At 42.8% G+C, this 17,679-nt stretch overlaps 1 protein-coding gene across 2 annotated transcripts in view; it reads left to right on the top strand.

Annotated features, from left to right (window-relative positions):
- The first annotated feature begins 1,474 nt into the window (after positions 1-1,474).
- The window catches only part of LOC120397379 (6-methylsalicylic acid synthase-like), a 37,483-nt gene continuing 21,278 nt past the window's right edge, over positions 1,475-17,679 (top strand). For both annotated transcript variants that reach the window (XM_039523120.1, XM_039523119.1), the window contains exons 1-3: positions 1,475-1,606; positions 4,354-4,432; positions 16,414-16,567. In XM_039523120.1, the coding sequence (XP_039379054.1) occupies positions 4,375-4,432; positions 16,414-16,567 (212 nt within the window). In that variant the 5' untranslated portion in view covers positions 1,475-1,606; positions 4,354-4,374. The remainder of the gene's footprint in view (positions 1,607-4,353; positions 4,433-16,413; positions 16,568-17,679) is intronic.

The raw sequence follows: 17,679 nt of genomic DNA, 5'->3' as shown, positions 1-17,679 counted from the left end.
GAGAGTTATTGAGAGGTTAAAGTAGATAAAATACATAACAGGTGAGTCAGAGTTTATAAGTCCAAATGATAGCAGTGATGTGATATCTCCTAGTTTGCCATAGGTCTCTCTGAGTTGCCCAAAATGGCTTTGGGGACCTCTGTCTTGTAACTGGAATTCCTGCTGACAGCCTCCAAATGGATCAGAAATACAGAATGTTCTCAGTACAGTATGGATCTGTAGCTCCCCCATTGTTGGGCACACAATGACCCACACTTTGAAGTCAACATGTTCCTTCAGTTACATTTCCAAGGCTCCAGTTTCCAAGAGGTAAACATAGTATTAACACAATGTGATAGCCAGAAACAATTCTTCATTAGTTTTCATGCAGCTTTACACATCAAGTAAAATCACACCTAAATACTAATGCCATTATTGTTCTAGGGTTAATTAAGAACAAGGATAGCAAGCACAGGAAACAGACAAGTGGATAGAATAATGTTAGTACTTCCTTTTGTTCTATACTAACAAGTGAATTGGCTTGAACACACTATGACCTTTTAGCATTTCTTTGGTATTGGCACACAAGTGAATTGCTCTGTTGCTCTAGTCTGAGCTGGTCTGCCAGCATCGGAGTGATAGTAACCTGCTAAGTATCAGAGGGGTAGCCGTGTTAGTCTGGATCTGTAAAAGCAGCAAAGAATCCTGTGGCACCTTATAGACTAACAGACATTTTGGAGCATGAGCTTTCGTGGGTGAATACCCACTTCGTCAGATGCAAGTAGTGGAAATTTCCAGGGGCAGGTATATATATTGTGGAAGCAGGGAAAGAATTAACAAGGATTTGAAGGGGATTTTAATGCATGTCAGTCAGTTAGCAAGAGTTAGGCTAGCTGTGACCCTAATGACGTGAGATTTGTAGAAGCGAAGATAGTGTGAGGCAGAGGACAAGAACTGTGTAAAAAGTTATTACGACCTTGCAACTTGATAACCAAATATGCAGGCTGGTGTCTTTTAGGAGTGAGACAAATAAGATAGCAGAAAGGCTTATGTATAAACAAAATGTATTTGTTGCTTTTTACCGTCTGTATTATTGCTAGAAATTGTCTGTAACAAAGGTATAAAGGTTTGCTGTAATTGTTTACCAGTTGAGAGACCTGTCCGGGACTGGGGCAACCCTGTGTCCTATGGCACTCTCTCCCTCCATTGTAATTACTGGAGAAATAATAAAGTATTTGATTTTGCTGCACCCAAAAGACAAAGCGAGAACTGAGTTTTTCTCCGACAATATTGTAGCAGGGTGGACACCTGCTCTGGCTCTGAAGGGGTTAAAAACAGCCCTGGGAAGGGGCCGAGGCAGGAGAAAACAGCCTTTAGGCTGGGCTGATTGGGGAAGTGGCTGCAGCTGGGGCCACGCCCCAAACTGAGCCACAGCTGGCTCCTATAAAAGGCCAGGGAAGCCAGAAGCACAAAAAACAGTCTCTCTCTGCCTTTAGAGGGAGATGGGCCTGGCTGCAGAGAGCTGATACAGAGTACCTGAGATTGGAGCAGCGCTGGGGAATGGCAGAGGAGCTGGGGAGCTCCAGCCTGGAAAGCCCCAGGCTGCGGCCTAGCATTGGGCTAGCAGGTACTGGGGGTTGCAGAGGGCAGCCCGGGGTAGGCCAAGGCAGCAGGTCCAAACCCTCCTTGCCAGTGATGAATAGGCTGATACTGCAGTCTGCCCCAGGGCGTGGGGCTAGACAATGACTGGCAGTAGCCATATACGGAGGCAAGGTGGGGATAGAGGGTGGGGGTTCCTCAAGGAGGGGAGACCCTGAGAGAAAGGGATTACTGCCGGGGGCAGCACCCCATGTGAAAGGGCACCGGGGTCCAGGGAGGGACTCGGGCCAGAGGACAGGCGGATCACCGGCCTGCAGAGGGCGCTCCGTGCTGGAAAACGAGCTAATTCCCAGAGTCACCAGCAGGAGGCGCCGCAGGGGTGAGTCCAGCCCGTCTACAATATGCAAGTAAGAAGCAATCTAGAGATAACGAGGTTAGATCATTCAGGGAGGATGAGGCCCTGTTCTAGCAGTTGAGGTGTGAAAACCAAGGGAGGAGAAACTGGTTTTGTAGTTGGCAAGCCATTCACCTGCTAGACAGCCTCACAGGGGGTTAACAGTGAGGTGGCAAAGTTTGCAGATGATACAAAATTACTCAAGGTAGTTGAATCTAAAGCAGACTGTGAAAAGTTACAAAGGGATCTCTGATGGTCTATACCAGGGTTCCTAAACTTGGTTCACGGCTTGTTCAGGGTAAGCTTCTGGCAGGCCATGAGACACTTTGTTTACCGCTTGCAGCTCCCATTGGCTGGGAAATGTTGAATTCTCACTCTGTTGTTTCCCTCAGCATGCCCCCTTTTAGCCAACATTTCCCACTTTTGCGGCAGTAGTGGCCCTTTATTGCCGCCAGTATGAATGGAGGCACCACCTGTTATGGTGCACACTCACTCCCGTAGCGCCCCAGCACATCAGGGTGCAATGTTTCAGGGGTCTTAATCTCCAGTGCACCCTGTTGACCATCAGCCGCTGTGTGCAACTCAGCCGTCCACCTGAGAATTGTGTAGTTCAGATCCCTGTAAGCGCAAGAAAACCTCAAACTAATATCTAACAGAGCAGCCTTTCCTTTGGGTTCTGTCTTCAATCTCCTATGTCAGCTAGTCTGAAGTTTTCCCCCGTTCCAATATTGAGCACTCACCCCTCAGACTGCCTTCCTTGGGTGTCTGTTTACCTGCAGACTTCAGCTCAGGCCCCTTCACAGAAGGAACTGTCTCCCTTTGCGAGGCCCAGGTGTCCATTAAGTTATCACCTGATGTCTCTTCCTGCCCCTCTGGCTGAAGAGCAACTAATTAACATTGAACTCAGGCAAGTTAATGGAGCGGATGATATGGGACTTGATCAATAAAAAATTAATGGAGGACAGTATAATTAATGGTAGTCAAACTAACTAACAGATCACTGATCAGTGTGCATGGATTGCTTGGTAAGCTGGTCATAAGAAACCAATATGGGTTTTAATACAGCTAAATGTGATATATACATCTAGGAACAAAGACTGTAGGCCATACTTACACGATAGGGGTCTTTATATTGGGAGGCAGTGAGTCTGAAAAAGATTTTGGTGTAGTGGTGGATAATTATCTGAACATGAACTCCCAGTATGACACTGTGGCCAAAGGGCCAAGTGTGATCCTTGGATGCATAAATAGGAGAATCTTAAGTAAGAGTGGAGAGATTGGTTTTCTGTATTAGGCACTGGCGTGACTGCTACTGGAATTCTGTGTCCAGTTGTGGTGTCTGCAATTCAGGAAGGATGCAAATTGGAGAGGATTCAGAGGAGAGCCATGAGAATGATTAAATGATTAGAAAATATTCCTGATAGTGATAGGTTTAAGGAGCTCAATTTACTGAGGTTAACAAAGAGAAGGTTACTGAATGACATGATCACAGTTTATAAGCACCTACGTGGGGAACAAATATTTGGTAATGGGCTTTTCAATCTAGCAAAGAAACACGAAGTTGGAAGTTGAAGCTAGACAAATTTCTACCGGAAATAAGACATACATTTTCAACAGTGAGGGTAATTAACCATTGGAACAATTTATTAAGGATCATGATGGATTCTCCATCACTAGTAATTTTAAGAACAAGATTGGAAGTTTTTCTAAAAGATATGCTTTAGGAATTATTTTGGGGGGAGTTCTGTGGCCTGTGTTATACAGGATGTCAGACTAGATGATCACACCTTCTGGTACTGGAATCTATGAATTAATTATGGCACAGGTGCAATAAATGTAACTAACTGGCTATCAACACCTTTCTAGCCTGTAATGGGGTGAAACCCCATCACATGACCTCTTCATAATTTGTCACAACATGATTGAGTTGCTAATACTTTGGGGGATAGGATTAGAATTCAAAATCACCTTGGCAAATTGAAGAACTGGTCTGACATCAACAAGATGAAATTCAATAAAGACAAAAGTACTACACTTCAGAAGAAGAAATAAAAATGTGAAACTACACAATGGAGAATAATTACCTAGGCTGTAGTACCGCTGAAAAGGATCTGGGGCTATAGTGGATCACACATTGAATATGAGTCTACAGTGTGATGCAGTTGCAAAAAAGTCCACTATCAAACAGACTGAGATAGTAGCAGTCTGGTCACCATTTGGGAGTATGAATCTCACACAACCTACACAGAATGCTCAAGATTAATCAAGCTTTGTCTGGATGTGTGTGATTATGGCAAGTTCAACTTCTGCAAGAATATTTATTTAATGAGAGAAATATACTTTCATTTGAATTATGTCATATTTAAAAGTGTATTTTGCAGTTCAAGAATAGATTTGAAAAAATGACGGCAACTGGAGATGAAATTGCCATAGTGGGGATAGGATGCAGTTTTCCCGGAGGTAAGTTTTGAATAAATACAAATCACAATACTGTATCAAAGAGTGCTATCATTCAAGCCTCTCTGTTTTACTATGTGATAAGATGTTTACAGTAATGGCAGAGATGCTTAATGACTTCTTTGTTTCGGTTTTCACTGAGAAGTTTGAAGGAATGCCTAACATAGTAAATGCTTATGGGAAGGGGGTAGATTTAGAAGATAAAATAAAAAAAGAACAAGTTAAAAATCACTTAGAAAAGTTAGATGCCTGCAAGTCACCAGGGCCTGATGAAATGCATCCTAGAATACTCAAGGAGCTAATAGGTGAGGTATCTGAGCCTCTAGCTATTATCTTTGGAAAATCATGGGAGACGGGAGAGATTCCAGAAGACTGGAAAAGGGCAAATATAGTGCCCATCTATAAAAAGAGAAATAAAAACAACCCAGGAAACTACAGACCAGTTAGTTTAACTTCTGTGCCAGGGAAGATAATGGAGCAAGTAATTAAGGAAATCATCTACAAACACTTGGAAGGTGGTAAGGTGATAGGGAATAGCCAGCATGGATTTGTAAAGAACAAATCATGTCAAACCAATCTGATAGCTTTCTTTGACAGGATAACGAGTCTTGTGGATAAGGGAGAAGCGGTGGATGTGGTATACCTAGACTTTAGTAAGGCATTTGATACGGTCTCGCATGATATTCTAATCTATAAACTAGGCAAAAACAATTTAGATGGGGCTACTATAAGGTGGGTGCATAACTGGCTGGATAACCGTACTCAGAGAGTAGTTGTTAATGGTTCCCAATCCTGCTGGAAAGGTATAACAAGTGGGGTTCCGCAGGGGTCTGTTTTGGGACCAGCTCTGTTCAATATCTTCATCAACGACTTAGATGTTGGCATAGAAAGTACGCTTATTAAGTTGGCAGATGATACCAAACTGGGAGGGATTGCAACTGCTTTGGAGGACAGGGTCATAATTCAAAATGATCTGGACAAATTGGAGAAATGGTCTGAGGTAAACCAGATGAAGTTTAATAAAGACAAATGCAAAGTGCTCCACTTAGGAAGGAACAATCAGTTTCACACATACAGAATGGGAAGAGACTGTCTAGGAAAGAGATCTAGGGGTTATAGTGGACCCCAAGCTAAATATGAGTCGACAATGTGATGCTGTTGCAAAAAAAGCAAATGTGATTCTGGGATGCATTAACAGGTGTGTTGTGAGCAAGACACGAGAAGTCATTCTTCTGCTCTACTCTGCGCTGGTTAGGCCTCAACTGGAGTATTGTGTCCAGTTCTGGGCACCGCATTTCAAGAAAGATGTGGAGAAATTGGAGAAGAGCAACAAGAATGATTAAAGGTCTTGAGACCATGACCTACGAAGGAAGGCTGAAAGAATTGGGTTTGTTTAGTTTGGAAAAGAGAAGACTGAGAGGGGACATGATAGCAGTTTTCAGGTATTTAAAAGGGTGTCATCAGGAAAAGGGAGAAAACTTGTTCACCTTAGCCTCTAATGGTAGAACAAGAAGCAATGGGCTTAAAATGCAGCAAGAGAGATTTAGGTTGGACATTAGGAAAAAGTTCCTAACTATCAGGGTGGTTAAACACTGGAATAAATTGCATAGGGAGATTGTGGAATCTCCATCTCTGGAGATATTTAAGAGTAGGTTAGATAAATGTCTATCCAGTATTTGGTCCTGCCATGAGGGCAGGGGACTGGACTCGATGACCTCTCGAGGTCCCTTCCAGTCCTAGAGTCTATGAATCTATGAATATGGAAGGGATTGCATTATTAATAGGCTCAAGCTACAAAATGAGGATCTAGGTTTAGATTTGGAACACTCCCCGATGTTTTAAGTTCAGAGACGACATTTGTATGTTAATAGTGAAAGTCTCACTGCTCCGGGAAGTAGTGTGACTGACTGTGTCACTTCCTTCTTATGACAAATAAAGGACTTGATCCAAAGCCCATTGAAGTTCCCAGGAATTCTCCCATTTACTTTATTGGCTTTGATTAGGCCCAAAGTATTAACTTCTGTGACTACAGTATCTTACTGTATCTATAGTAAATTTGTGCTACTGTGCAGTATGTAGTAATATCTAGTCCTGGGGGAATTCTGCGCCACTGCACACATACATAATTAGTGTGTCACAAATACCATACTTTTTTTCCCCCGCAGAAAGTAACTTCTGCTGGAAAGTTGCTGCAGTTCTGCCTTTTGCCCACCAGGGGCCGCTGTGGCACTAGAACAGAACAGCTGCTCCCAGGTGGAAGCAGACCCAGCTGTCAATGGGGAAAGGGAGAGGTTGCCTGCCTGGCAGTGCCATGCCTATGGGGCCAGGTTAGGAGACAGGATGATAGACAGTATGGGGCTGGGGGGGGGTCACAGACTGGGGTTCATAAAGACTATTGGGGGAGGGCGGACAGGGGCTGAATGGAAGTGGAGGCACTGGGCCATATGGGGATGGGGGGGAAGGGGTGCAGGGCCATACGGTGGAGGGGGTGGCTGAGCTGGGGCACAGAGACACATGGAGATGGGGGAGGGGGTTCAGGGACATATAGGGATGAGAGAAGGGGACTGTCTGGGGGGCACAGGGGCACATGGGGGAGGGCGTGCAGGCAGTGGTTTCCCCAGGAATTGAAATTAGGGGGGGTGTTCGAATTTACAGGGGGGGTGTCAGGACCAATGAGATATATAAAAAAATATATGAATAAAGTAAATGTTTTGTTAGGATTATGCAAATTTAACATAAGAATAATGCAAGTTACACCAAAACACATAACAGGTCTAGATTTCTAAAAAAATATACATTTAAAAAAAAAGTATTTAAATTGACTTTTGAAAAGTAAGCCATCATGGGGTAAGAGGAAAGTCCTCTCATGGATCAGTAACTGGTTAAAAGATGGGAAACAAAGGGTAGGAATAAATTATCAGTTTTCAGAATGGAGAGAGATAAATAGTGGCATCCCTGAGGGGTCGGTACTGGGACCAGTGCTGTTCAACATATTCATAAATGATCTGGAAAAATGGGTAAACAGCGAGGTGGCAAAATTTGCAGGTGATACAAAACTATTCAAGATAGGTAAGTCCCAGGCAGACTGCGAAGAATTACAAAGGGATCTCATAAAACTGGGTGACTGGGCAACAAAAATGGCAGATGAAATTTAATGTTGATAAATGCAAAGTAATGTACATTGGAAAACAATCTCAACTATACATACAAAATGAAGGAGTCTGAATTAGCTGTTAACACTTAAGAAAGATCTTGCAGTCATTGTGGATAGTTCTCTGAAAACTTCCACTCACAGTGTGCAACGGCAGCCAGCGATTCCCAACATTCTGTTTGTTTTTTTAAAAAGAACAGGAGGACTTGTGGCACCTTAGAGACTAATAAATTTATTTGAGCATAAGTTTTCATGGGCTACAGTCCACTTCATCGGATGTAGCCCACGAAAGCTTATGTTCTTTTTGCAATACAGACTAACATGGCTGCTACTCTGAAACCTTTGCTTTTTAAAGAAAGGGATAGATAATAAGACAGAAAATATCATTTTGCCTCTATATAAATCCATGGCACATGTACACCTTGAATACTGTGTGCAGATCTGGTTACCCCATCCCAAAAAAGACATAGTGGAAATGCAAAAAGTACAGAGATGGGCAACTAAAATGATTAGGGGTGTGAAACAGGAGAAGAAATTAAAATGACTGGGAATTTTCAGCTTAGAAAAGAGACGACTAAGGGGGGATATGCTAAAGGTCTATAAAATCTTGACTGATGCGAAGAAAGTGAATAAAGTAAATGTTTTGTTAGGATAATGCAAATTTAACATAAGGAAAATGCAAGTTACACCAAAACACATAACAGATCTAGATTTCTAAAAAAATATATAATTTTAAAAAATGTATTTAATTTAAATTGACTTTTGAAAAGTAAGCCATCATGGGGTAAGAGGGAAGATCCTCTCATGGATCAGTAACTGGTTAAAAGATAGGAAACAAAGGGTAGGAATAAATTATCAGTTCTCAGAATGGAGAGAGATAAATAGTGGTATCCTTGAGGGGTCAGTACTGGGACCAGTCCTATTCAACATATTCATAAGTAATCATGAGTAAACAGTGAGGTGGCAAAATTTGCAGATGATACAAAACTGTTCAAGATAGTTAAGTCCCAGGCAGACTGCGAAGAGCTACAAAGGGATCTCACAAAACTGCGTGACTGGGCAACAAAATGGCAAATTAAATTCAATGTTGATAAATGCAAAGTAATGCACATTGGAAAGCAATCTCAACTATACATACAAAATGATGGCATCTGAATTAGCTGTTAACACTCAAGGAAGAGATCTTGGAGTCATTGTGGATAGTTCTCTGAAAACATCCACTCCATGTGCAGCAACAGTCACAAAAGCAAACAATGTTGGGAATCATTAAGAAAGGGATAGATAATAAGACAGAAAATATCATATTGCCTCTATATAAATCCATGGTACGTGCACACCTTGAATAGTGTGTGTAGATCTGGTCACCCATCCTAAAAATATATATATTGGAACTGGAAAAGGTACAGAGATGGGCAACTTAAATGATGAGGGGTATGAAACAGGAGGAGAGATTAAAGTGACTGGGAATTTTCAGCTTAGAAAAGAGATGACTAATGGGGATATGATAGAGGTCTACAAAATCTTGACTGGTGCGAAGAAAGTGAATAAGGAAATTTTATTTAATCCTTCACATAACACAAGAACTAGCAGTCACCCAATGAAATTAATAGGCAGCAGATTTAAAAAAAACAAAAGGAAGTATTTCTTCACACAATATAAAGTCAACCCAGGGAACTCTTTGCCAGGGGATGCTGTGAAGACCAAAACTATAACAGGATTTTAAAAAGAACTAGATAAATTCCTGGAGAACAGGTCCATCTGTGGCTATTAGCCAGGATGAGAGGGATGAACGCCATGCTCTGAGTGTCCCTAGCCTGTTTGCCAGAAGCTGGGAATGGGCGACAGGGGATGGATCGCTTGATGGTTCCCTGTTCTATTCATTCCCTCTGAAGCACCTGGCCTTGACCACCGTTGTAAGACAGGATACTGGGCTATATGGACTATGGGTCTGACCCAGTATGACCATTCTTATGTAAAAATTAATTATAATAATAATGTTTAGTACAGAAACTCCCCAACATAATGACCTCCCAAGATAGCAACAATGTGAGATAACAACCTTGGCAAATACTGCATTTTAAAAATCTTGGCCTACTGGGAAACATATTTATATAAGTTTCCATTCCCAGTCACAAATCTAGCATTCTGGAGCAAAGTGACTAAAATATAGTCCAACAAACAAATGTTTATTTAACGTGCCCCTCACTTTTCTCTCCACTGCACCCCGCTCACCAGTGTTGCCCTTGGTCAGTGGAGAGTCAGAGTTCAGAGGTGCTTTCACGTGAGTACACCTTCCAGGTGGGGGACAAAAAGGAACAGTTTGCTCTGGCCACGGCTGTTCGTTGTGCCACCGTTCACTCCACCACTCTGTTGCCAATGGCCCTGCACAGTCACCTTCTGCTGTCACCTACCACTGTGACCTCTGTGAGTTGGTCTCTTGAGGTTCCACCAGCTCTCAGTGATTTCAGCTGAGCTCTCAGTGCGGGAACCTCGCTGCTAGTGCAGTCTGGGCTGTCTCTTACACAAAAACACTGTACCCACAGGAACACTGTCCCCACAACAGGACTAAGCACTTAGACCTGATTGTCAGTGATTTCAGCTGCAGTGGTCACTTAACAGAACAAAAGACTATCTATGGAGCCTAATCAGCTCTGTCTTTAAACAGTGGAGAGGGGCAGGTCCCCACCCTCTCTCTTGATGCCTTCAAATCATCACAGGCTAAGTACAGTTCTACTGCCCTTTACTCATACAATAAGAACAACATTTCATCCCCCCCTTCCCCCACATTCAAGTGGTTTGTAACCCAACCCCAGCCAAAAACTATCACTTGGGCAACACAGCTCTGTTTGCTGGATCCCTAGGTAGATTAGGTGTGAATGTAAATATAATCTGGCCCTGAAGCCTTAGCCCCCAGCTCATCACTAGCTGTCAGGGAGAGCTCATTTAGACTTTGCTTACAAATCATCATTTGAAATTATTAGGTTGGCCAACATCACCAAAATGAATGCACTGACATCATAAAAAACAGCTGTATAAGGAAGCAAGGAAGCTAGTCTATGGTCATACTTTTCAAATCTATTATACTTTTTCAGATACACATATTTTATCATACACTGTATAAGCTTTTAAAGTGTGTATTAATGTTTCAGTTTAAATTCAGATTGCCAAACAGTCACTAAATTGGTATGTAACTAGCTCACAAAACTGGGGGGGTGGTTGGGAAAATTCAGGGGGGGTGTACACCCTGGGGGGGGGTAGGGAAATCACTGCGTGCAGGGACACATGGGGGTTGCTGAGTGGGGTGCAGGGACATATGGGAATAGGGGAGTGGGTGACTTAATGGGGGTGGAGGGACACATGGGGACAGGGGCAGATGTGCCTGACTGAATGGGAGAGCCTAGAGGTCAGCCAGGGTCTGCAGAGGAGAGGCTCCCTAACAACCCCTTCCTGCCACCCCCCAAAACCTGTTCCATATTTCTCCCACCCACACCCAACAACCCACCAGGTTCACTCCCAGACGCCATCCCTCTCCCTCTGCTCCCCCATTACCCTTGACTCCCCCAAGCTTTTGCACTGCTTCTGAGGGGAGCAGGAAATATGGTTTGATATTGTAATTCAAATGAATTACTCAAAATTCTGTATTTATATGCCTAGTAAGGAATCTATTTCACACAAAAAATTTTCTGAATCTTTTTCAGTGTCTGTATTGTTACAGCCATATTTGCAGACAGCTATTTTGAAATAAATTACCAAAATAATTGAAACTGCTGTGACGATATTGTGTTATTTTGACAAAAAAGGCAGAATTTTGCAGAATTTTAAAATATTGTGTGCAGAATTTTTAATTTTTTGGAGCAGAATTCCCCCAGAAGTAAATATCATATGGCAGGGAATGTATCGTTAGTAGGTTCAAACTACTGAATGAGGATCTGGGTTTAGATTTAGAACACTGCCTGATGTTTTAGGTTCAGAGAAGACATTTATAAGTGAATACTGTAAGTCTCACTGCTCCGGGAAGTAGTGTGACTGTCACTTCCTGCTTATGACAAATAAAGGACTTGATCGAAAGCCCACTGAAACTCCCAGGAATTCTCCCATTGACTTTATTGTCTTGGATTAGGCCCAAAGCATTAACCTCTGACTACATTCCTCTCTGTGCTCCTGACTTCTGCTTCCATAACAACAGGATGGGGCTCAATCTCTACTAATTGCTTCTTCACACCGATAGACATGAGGCAGTTTTTCATTGCTTTGAGATTTAGAGCAAACCTAACCCAAAATGTTATTTAAGAACAGCTTGTAAAACTCATGAGTTTTTTAACATGACTGTCAAGAGTTCAGTTCAGAGCTCTGTGTAGCTTTAAAGCTTTGCTCTTTCACCATCAGAAGTTGGTCCAATAAAATGTTATCTCACCCACCTTATCTCTCGGATATCCTGGGACCCTAACACAGGGACGGCTCCAGACCCCAGCGCGCCAAGCGCATGCTTGGGGTGGCATGCCATGGGGGGCGTTCTGCCTGTCGCCAGGAAGGCGGCAGGTGGCTCCGGTGTACCTCCTGCAAGCGTGCCTGTGGAGGGTCCTCTGGTCCCGCGGCTTCCGTGGAGCATCCGCAGGCACGCCTGCAGGAGGTCCACCAGAGCCGCGGGACCGGGGACCGCCAGAGCGCCCCCCGCGGCGTGCCGCTGTGCTTGGGGTGGCGAAATTCCTAGAGCCGCCCCTGCCCTCACAGTTACAACATCACTCCAAACAATTGTTCACATGGAGTAAAAAGTGGGGTAATTTGTAGGCTACAGGCCATATTGAACCTAAGCATGTTCAACCCCATTAAGATCCATGCTTTATCCTGAGTCTGCAATTTGCTCTAATCTGCTAAATAAAAAGACCATGGTGATATTATTCTGTAGCTGTTATAGGAACATAAATACTCCTAAAAAATCTGAGACTACTAAACAAGGCCATACAGCAGTAACCAAGAAGTATGTGTCAGCTTTCAGATAATGTGGCTGTTTGATTACATATTATCACGGTTTGTCATTATTTTCTCTCTCATACACAAACTGTTCTGGCAACTTGAGAACTTTATGGACTTTATGGATAATACCAGATTTCTGTGCATGCATACGTTCTAAACCAGGATTTTCTTTTTAACACTCTCTTTATTATGCTTTCATTATTACCCATAGACCATTTCTATAGCAGCTGTAGGTTATATTTCCCATATGGGACTTGCAAACTAGTCATTCTTCCTTAAATGACATGCACTGGCCCATCCCTTTATATGAACCTGAATTATAACCACAGACATAAAAATTAGATACAGTTTAAACAAACATACATAATCCATGCCAAAGAATCAGGCTTAAAAATCTGGTTTTGAAAAAATACTAATTCTGAGCCAAATTCACCGTGATTGAGGTTGCAGGAGATAATGCTGCCTGCTTCTTCTTTATAATGTCATCTGAAAGTGAGAATAGGCATTCGCGTGGCATTGTTTTAGCCAGCATCATAAGATATTTACCTGCCAAATGCGCTGAAGATTCGTATGTCCCTTCATGCTTCAACCTCCACTCCAGAGGTCATGCCTCCATGCTGATGATGGGTTCTCTTTGATAACGATCCAAAGCCGTGTGCAGAGATTCATGTTCATTTTCATCATCTGAGTCAGATGCCAAGGTTGATTTTATTTTTTGGTGGTTCGGGTTCTATAGTTTCTGCATTGGAGTGTGACTCTTTTAAGACTTCTAAAAGCATGCTCCACACCTTGTCCCTCTCAGATTTAGGAAGGCACTTCAGATTCTTAAACCTAGGGTCAAGTGATATAGCTGTCTGTGGTACTTTCTTTGCATTTCGTCAGACTTGCAGTGAAAGAGTTCTTAAATCAAATGACACATTCTGGGTCGTCCCCTGAGACTGCCATAACACAATATATGGCAGAATGCAGGTAAAAGCACAGAGCAGGAGACATACAATTCTCCCCCAAGAAGTTCAGTCAGAAATTTAATTAACATGTTATTTTTTTAAGGAGTGTTATCAACATAGAAGCATATTCTATTATTGTTTAGCAGCGTGATTAAGACTACAATTAATTGTGATTAATTGTTTTGAGTTAATTTGTTTTGAGTCAATCACTTGAGTTAACTGCGATTAATTGACAGCCCTAGTAAATTCCTAAGTTTAAAAAAAAAACTTAAAAAAATGAAAGAAATCCAAATTTCATTGGGTAGAAAGATCCTGACCCCCCCCACATGAATCATTATCAGGGCAGGGATCTTTAGTTCTGCAGCACAGTCCTTCACCAGTTGAGTTAACGAAGTACCTGAGAGCACTAGAAGGTTGGTATCTTCTAGGTGGACTTGTCACTACAGGGGGATGAGACATACACACTTTGCCAGTGGGTTTCACAGCTATTTGCTAGACAGCAAAATAATGTTGAGACTCGGGAGTAATAGGTTCAAATCCCAGTTTCTTTAGGGGAATGTTCTTTAGTGGTTATGGTTCTCCTCTCCCTGTCCCATTCTGTTCCTGTCCCCCACTCCCAGTTTGTGTCTCCTCCCCTTTTTCTATCCCCCCTGGCTCCTGCATGTCAACTCCCCTCCCCTCACACAGCTCCTGCTCCTTCTTTCCTCACTTCTATCCTCTCATCCCTGGCTCCTGCACTCCCTTTTGTTCCTTTCTTCCTCATCTTCTGACCCCAACTTCTCCTGCCCCTGTCCCCCCACTCCCAGCTCTTAACTCCCTTCCTTCCCTGCCCTCCACCTCTTCCACCCCCAATTCCCATTCCTCTGCATTCAAATCACACCCTGGGAGCACTGAGCACAGACAGGGGCGGCTCCAGGCCCCAGGACGCCAAGCACGTGCTTGGGGCGGCATGCCGCAGGGGGCGCTCTGCCGGTCGCCGGGAGGGCAGCAGGCGGGTCCGGTGGACCTCCCGCAGGCATGCCTGCGGAGGGTCCACAGGTCCTGCAGCTTCAGTGGAGCATCCGCAGGCACGCCTGTGGGAGGTCCACCGGAGCCGCGGGACCAGCGGACCCTCCACAGGCACATCTGCAGGAGGTCCACCGGAGCCACAGGACTGGCGACCGGCAGAGTGCCCTCCGCGGCGTGTTGCCATGCTTGGGGCAATGAAATGGCCAGAGCAGCCCCTGAGCACAGAGGAAAGACAGTCTCCTTACAGGTCTGCAGCAGCCAGAAGCAGGAATTCCATGGAAATTTCTGCTCCTCCTTGCATCCCCTGGCCGGCGCATGCTCAGTCACTCAGCAGGGATAGTGCATATGTCAGGGGTGGCCAAACTGTGGCTCGTGAGCCACATGTGGCTCTTTTACAGTTAAAGTGCAGATCGCGGAGCCCCCCCCGCCCCATTCTCCACTTACCAGACTCGGGGGAGGGAGGCCTTGGGACCTCTGCCTTGCAGCAGGTTGGTGGGCCTTCAACCCTGCGGGGTGCCCCTGCCAGGGCTCCAGCTCTTGAACTTCTAAAGATTGTCATATGCGTCTCGGAGGGTCATTAAGTTTGGTCACCCCTGGCATATGCAGTCTGATCAGCACATGAAGGGGGTGGAACATGCTCAGTGCAGATGGAACCTTCAGAGAATTTAGTTGCCAAATTCTAACAAACTCCTACTGAGCATATGGAAACTGAGATTTTTCAGAAGCTTATAACTTGGTCAAGTTTGGGCAGATTTTCACAGAGATGGGAAAAGGCACATACCTGTCTCCAGAGTGACCATGGTGTGTAATTTCAAGTCCTTTCTCCAAAGCATTGAGGTTCAAGAGCTTCTCAATGAATTGAGAATTGAGAATGGTTATAAGAATTTACATGATTGTTCTTTGTATTATTGTAGCTCCTAGGAGCCCTAGTCATGGACCAGGATCCCTAAGTATAAGACAAGAAACAACAGATGGATACAGACAGACAGGGGAGTAAAAGGAAACAGTGAGACAATATTAATCAGGATGCTAGGTTGTGGTCTTAGCACACCAGCAGCCTAAGCAACAAAACAATATGGACAAAGTTATAAATAACTGACAATAGGATTTACAATGGGAAGTGTCACTAGAGGAGTCACTATCTGTGCAGCCTATCATTTTATTAGCTCTCAACAGATGGAAAGCACCATGCAGTAAGTGAAAAGACAACTAAACCCTTTATAGATCATCTCTATGCAACTGCAGCTCTATTTCTGGGAAGATAAAACTTGGCCTCTACCCCCAATAAAACACCAATTACCTATATTTATAGAAACAAACCAGACAGTGTAACCTAGTATATGAACGTAAAACTTACCTTTGAAAAGAACAAATACTGTACATTATAAGGAACAGTGACAGGCCACATCACAACAGTTTTACATCTGGGTAAACGCTGATGACTTCAATGAAGTTAACTTACATCAACACAACAGTGGACAGGATTACTCATACTATGATGCTGGAAAGCAGGTAGTTTGTGCACACTGATAAATATTGAATTGTGATCAGTATATATTGTATATGCTTCATGGCAGACGTGAATGTCTCTGACGCCATTAATAGCTTGGAAAATAGCTAGGTCATTAATAGCTATGAAAAATATCCCAATGCTTCTCAAAATGGAGACAACAGGATTTTGTGGGGTTTGCTTTTTTGTTTTGTAATTTTGTAAATACTCAGAGTGCAAGAAGTAATTCCTTGTCACTGGAGAATTTTCATTTCCTTATCTCCAGTCATTTTTTTAAAAAAGACAATATACAATTTAACTTTTACAAGGTAGATCTTGAAGGGTTTCTATGTTGGTATGTGCTGTTGAGGGGGAAAAACATTTAATCCTGTTTTAAAAACTATTGATGCAACAGGTGAAGGAATCGACAATTTCTGGCAAGTACTAGTGGAGGGAAGAAACTGTACTGTAGAAATAACCCCAGAAAGATTCAATACCAGAGAATGGTATGATCCAGATGATACCAAACCAGGAAAAATATGCACGACGCGAGCTGCACTTATTGATGGGTAAGCCTGTTTCTATGTTCCTAAACCATTGGTCAAATTTCTTACATTAGATGTTAAAGTGTAATCCTGTTCCCAGTGAAGTGATTAGCACTGGCTTGAGAAGAGCTACCAAAATTTACACCATCTGAGAATCTGGCCCCTTGTTCATAAGATGAGCTGGTTGAAACTCAGAATTTCCATTCCACAGGAAATTTTGACATTTCAAAATGTCTGAAATTCTGAAATCTTCTGTTTTGGAAAAGTCTAACTGTTTCCATTCATGTTTTTTCTAAAAAAAAAACAACAAAAAAACAACCAACCAACAAACCAACCAACCAAAAAAAAAACAAAACACAGGGCAGTGGAGCGTGACTTTATGGGACACCTAGGAATCCTCTGCCTGGGTTCTATTGGAACTTCATTGATACCAAACTGTCTCTGCAGATCATTTTGATTTTCACAAATCAGCAAATTCTGACTAAAAATGTGTCACTGGAATTTGTCTAACCACTTTTATTGTGAAACTTGACAGTGCTATATCAATATCTAATGTATATCTACAGTTATATATATATATATATATAACTGTATATATATATGTGAATAATAATCTTATTTCCCTAGTTTAGTGGTATAACATTTTAAAAAATATTTTTCTCTTAATATTTGTTTTCTTCCATTATTTATTTCAATTCTTTATATAGTTTTTTTTCAGTTGCTCCCTCTGGCTATTTGGTAAATATACTGTTGTAAAGATAAATATTTTTGGAGGGAGTGCGTAACAGATAGAAGAACAACATAAGAACAGCCATGCTGGGTCAGACCAATGATTAATCTAGCCCAGTATCCTGTCTTCTGACAGTGGCTGGTGCCAGATGCTTCAGAGGGAATGAACAGAACAGAGCAAATTTGAGTGACCCATCCCCTGTTGTCCAGTCCCAGCTTCTGGCAGTCAGAGGACTAGGAACACCGAGGCAATCTTCACTAATAGCCTTTGATGGACCATTAACTTATTTAATTCTTTTTTCAACCCATTTATAATCTTCATCTACAATAATGAGTTCCACAAGCTAACTGTGCATTTTGTGAAGAAGTACTTCCTTATGTTTCTTTTACACCTTCTGCCTATTCAT

Source organism: Mauremys reevesii, linkage group 2 (genome assembly GCF_016161935.1).
Source record: "Mauremys reevesii isolate NIE-2019 linkage group 2, ASM1616193v1, whole genome shotgun sequence".
NCBI classification, from domain to species: Eukaryota; Metazoa; Chordata; order Testudines; family Geoemydidae; genus Mauremys; species Mauremys reevesii.
The sequence above is the reverse complement of the archived record's forward strand: the minus strand, read 5'-3'. Positions and strand labels throughout refer to the sequence as shown.